The sequence below is a fragment of the Austrofundulus limnaeus genome, unplaced genomic scaffold, assembly GCF_001266775.1.
Source record: "Austrofundulus limnaeus strain Quisiro unplaced genomic scaffold, Austrofundulus_limnaeus-1.0 Scaffold925, whole genome shotgun sequence".
Classification (NCBI taxonomy): domain Eukaryota; kingdom Metazoa; phylum Chordata; class Actinopteri; order Cyprinodontiformes; family Rivulidae; genus Austrofundulus; species Austrofundulus limnaeus.
Genome location: NW_013953327.1, coordinates 125,578 through 126,806, shown reverse-complemented (window position 1 = coordinate 126,806; position 1,229 = coordinate 125,578). Strand labels below are relative to the sequence as shown.

The window sequence follows — 1,229 nt, the reverse complement described above, 5'->3', positions numbered from 1 at the left end:
AGCCAGACTAGACTAGAACCAGAAGGGTCTGAGTTAGAAATCATCAGGACTGGACTGCTTTTATAAAAATATGTAACTTTTACACATGATAGAATCTCACACAAGTGCATGTCCCATTGGTTTACAGTTATATTCATTTATAAGCCTCCGTTCATTGAATATAACGATACTTTTTTTTGTTTCAAAATCTTAAAGAATAAACTAAAAACATAAAAAATATCAGGCAATAGATGTCCTGTAAAGATGACGTAACGGTGTTGTGTCATGTGATATCAAGTGGGCGTGACTTAGAGACGTTTTCCGGAAACATGGAGGCTGTACTCAGTGATGTTGTGGCTCCCGAGGACCTTATAGTGAGTTTTTATTTTATTAAACATCTTACAGCGTATAAAACATGAATCATATATTATTATAGACTATCATTTAAGTCTTTGTAGCATCCTTTGTGTTGGTAAATAGTTATATTTCGGTAAAATAAAACGTRTTGATCCGTTTGTTGCGTCACGTATCCTGTTAATGCTAATGCTAACTTTCATGTTTTGATGAAAACTYGGTCCCGTTTCCTTCTTGAAAATAACAATATATACGGGTAAAACCTACAGTAGTTTCAAAGTAAGTATTATTGTGTGAACTTACTTGATTGTTTTTCTGTTCTGGTTAAACTGGAAGTGTTGTAAAATTGTGAAAGTTTATACACATTAGGTCAGCAGAATAATGCGTGACGCTCTAGTACAAATCAATGTCTGAAAGCTGTAGCGTTTCATGACCGACTTACTAATATATTTGTGTTAAATTCGTGWCATTTCGTTGTTGCAGAAATTTGAGAAGAAATACAACAGCGAGCTGGTGAAGGGCACAGTTTCCAAAGAGACCAAGTTTGAATATGCCTGGTGTTTAATCAGGAGCAAATACAGCGAAGACATCAAGAAAGGGATTGTACTCCTGGAGGGTAAGAACCTCTCTGTTGGTCGTAAAATATGTTTTAATGGATCATGAGATTATCCCTAGAAACTAAATTACATTTAAAGTTGATTCCCGTTGTCATCCTTGGAATAGAGAGAAAACTAAAACAGGCATAAAGGATTTAAGGGCTGAGGTTGTTTTATTATTATGTCCTTATTTATATAGAAATATTATCGTAAAGTGTCAGTATTCCTAGTGAAGAWACCTGTATTTGTTGTAGTTATTTACTTGTGTATAAAAGTGTTTTTATTTTTTTATTTTTTTAT

The 1,229-nt window shown here is 33.7% G+C and overlaps 1 protein-coding gene across 1 annotated transcript in view; it reads left to right on the top strand.

Annotated features, from left to right (window-relative positions):
* Window positions 1–253: 253 nt before the first annotated feature.
* Window positions 254–1,229, top strand: part of fis1 (fission, mitochondrial 1) — a gene marked incomplete in the record, with an annotated part of 3,510 nt that continues 2,534 nt past the window's right edge. Inside the window, 2 exon segments of the mRNA XM_014029602.1 lie at window positions 254–353; window positions 817–949. Of these exon segments, the coding sequence (XP_013885056.1) occupies window positions 309–353; window positions 817–949 (178 nt within the window).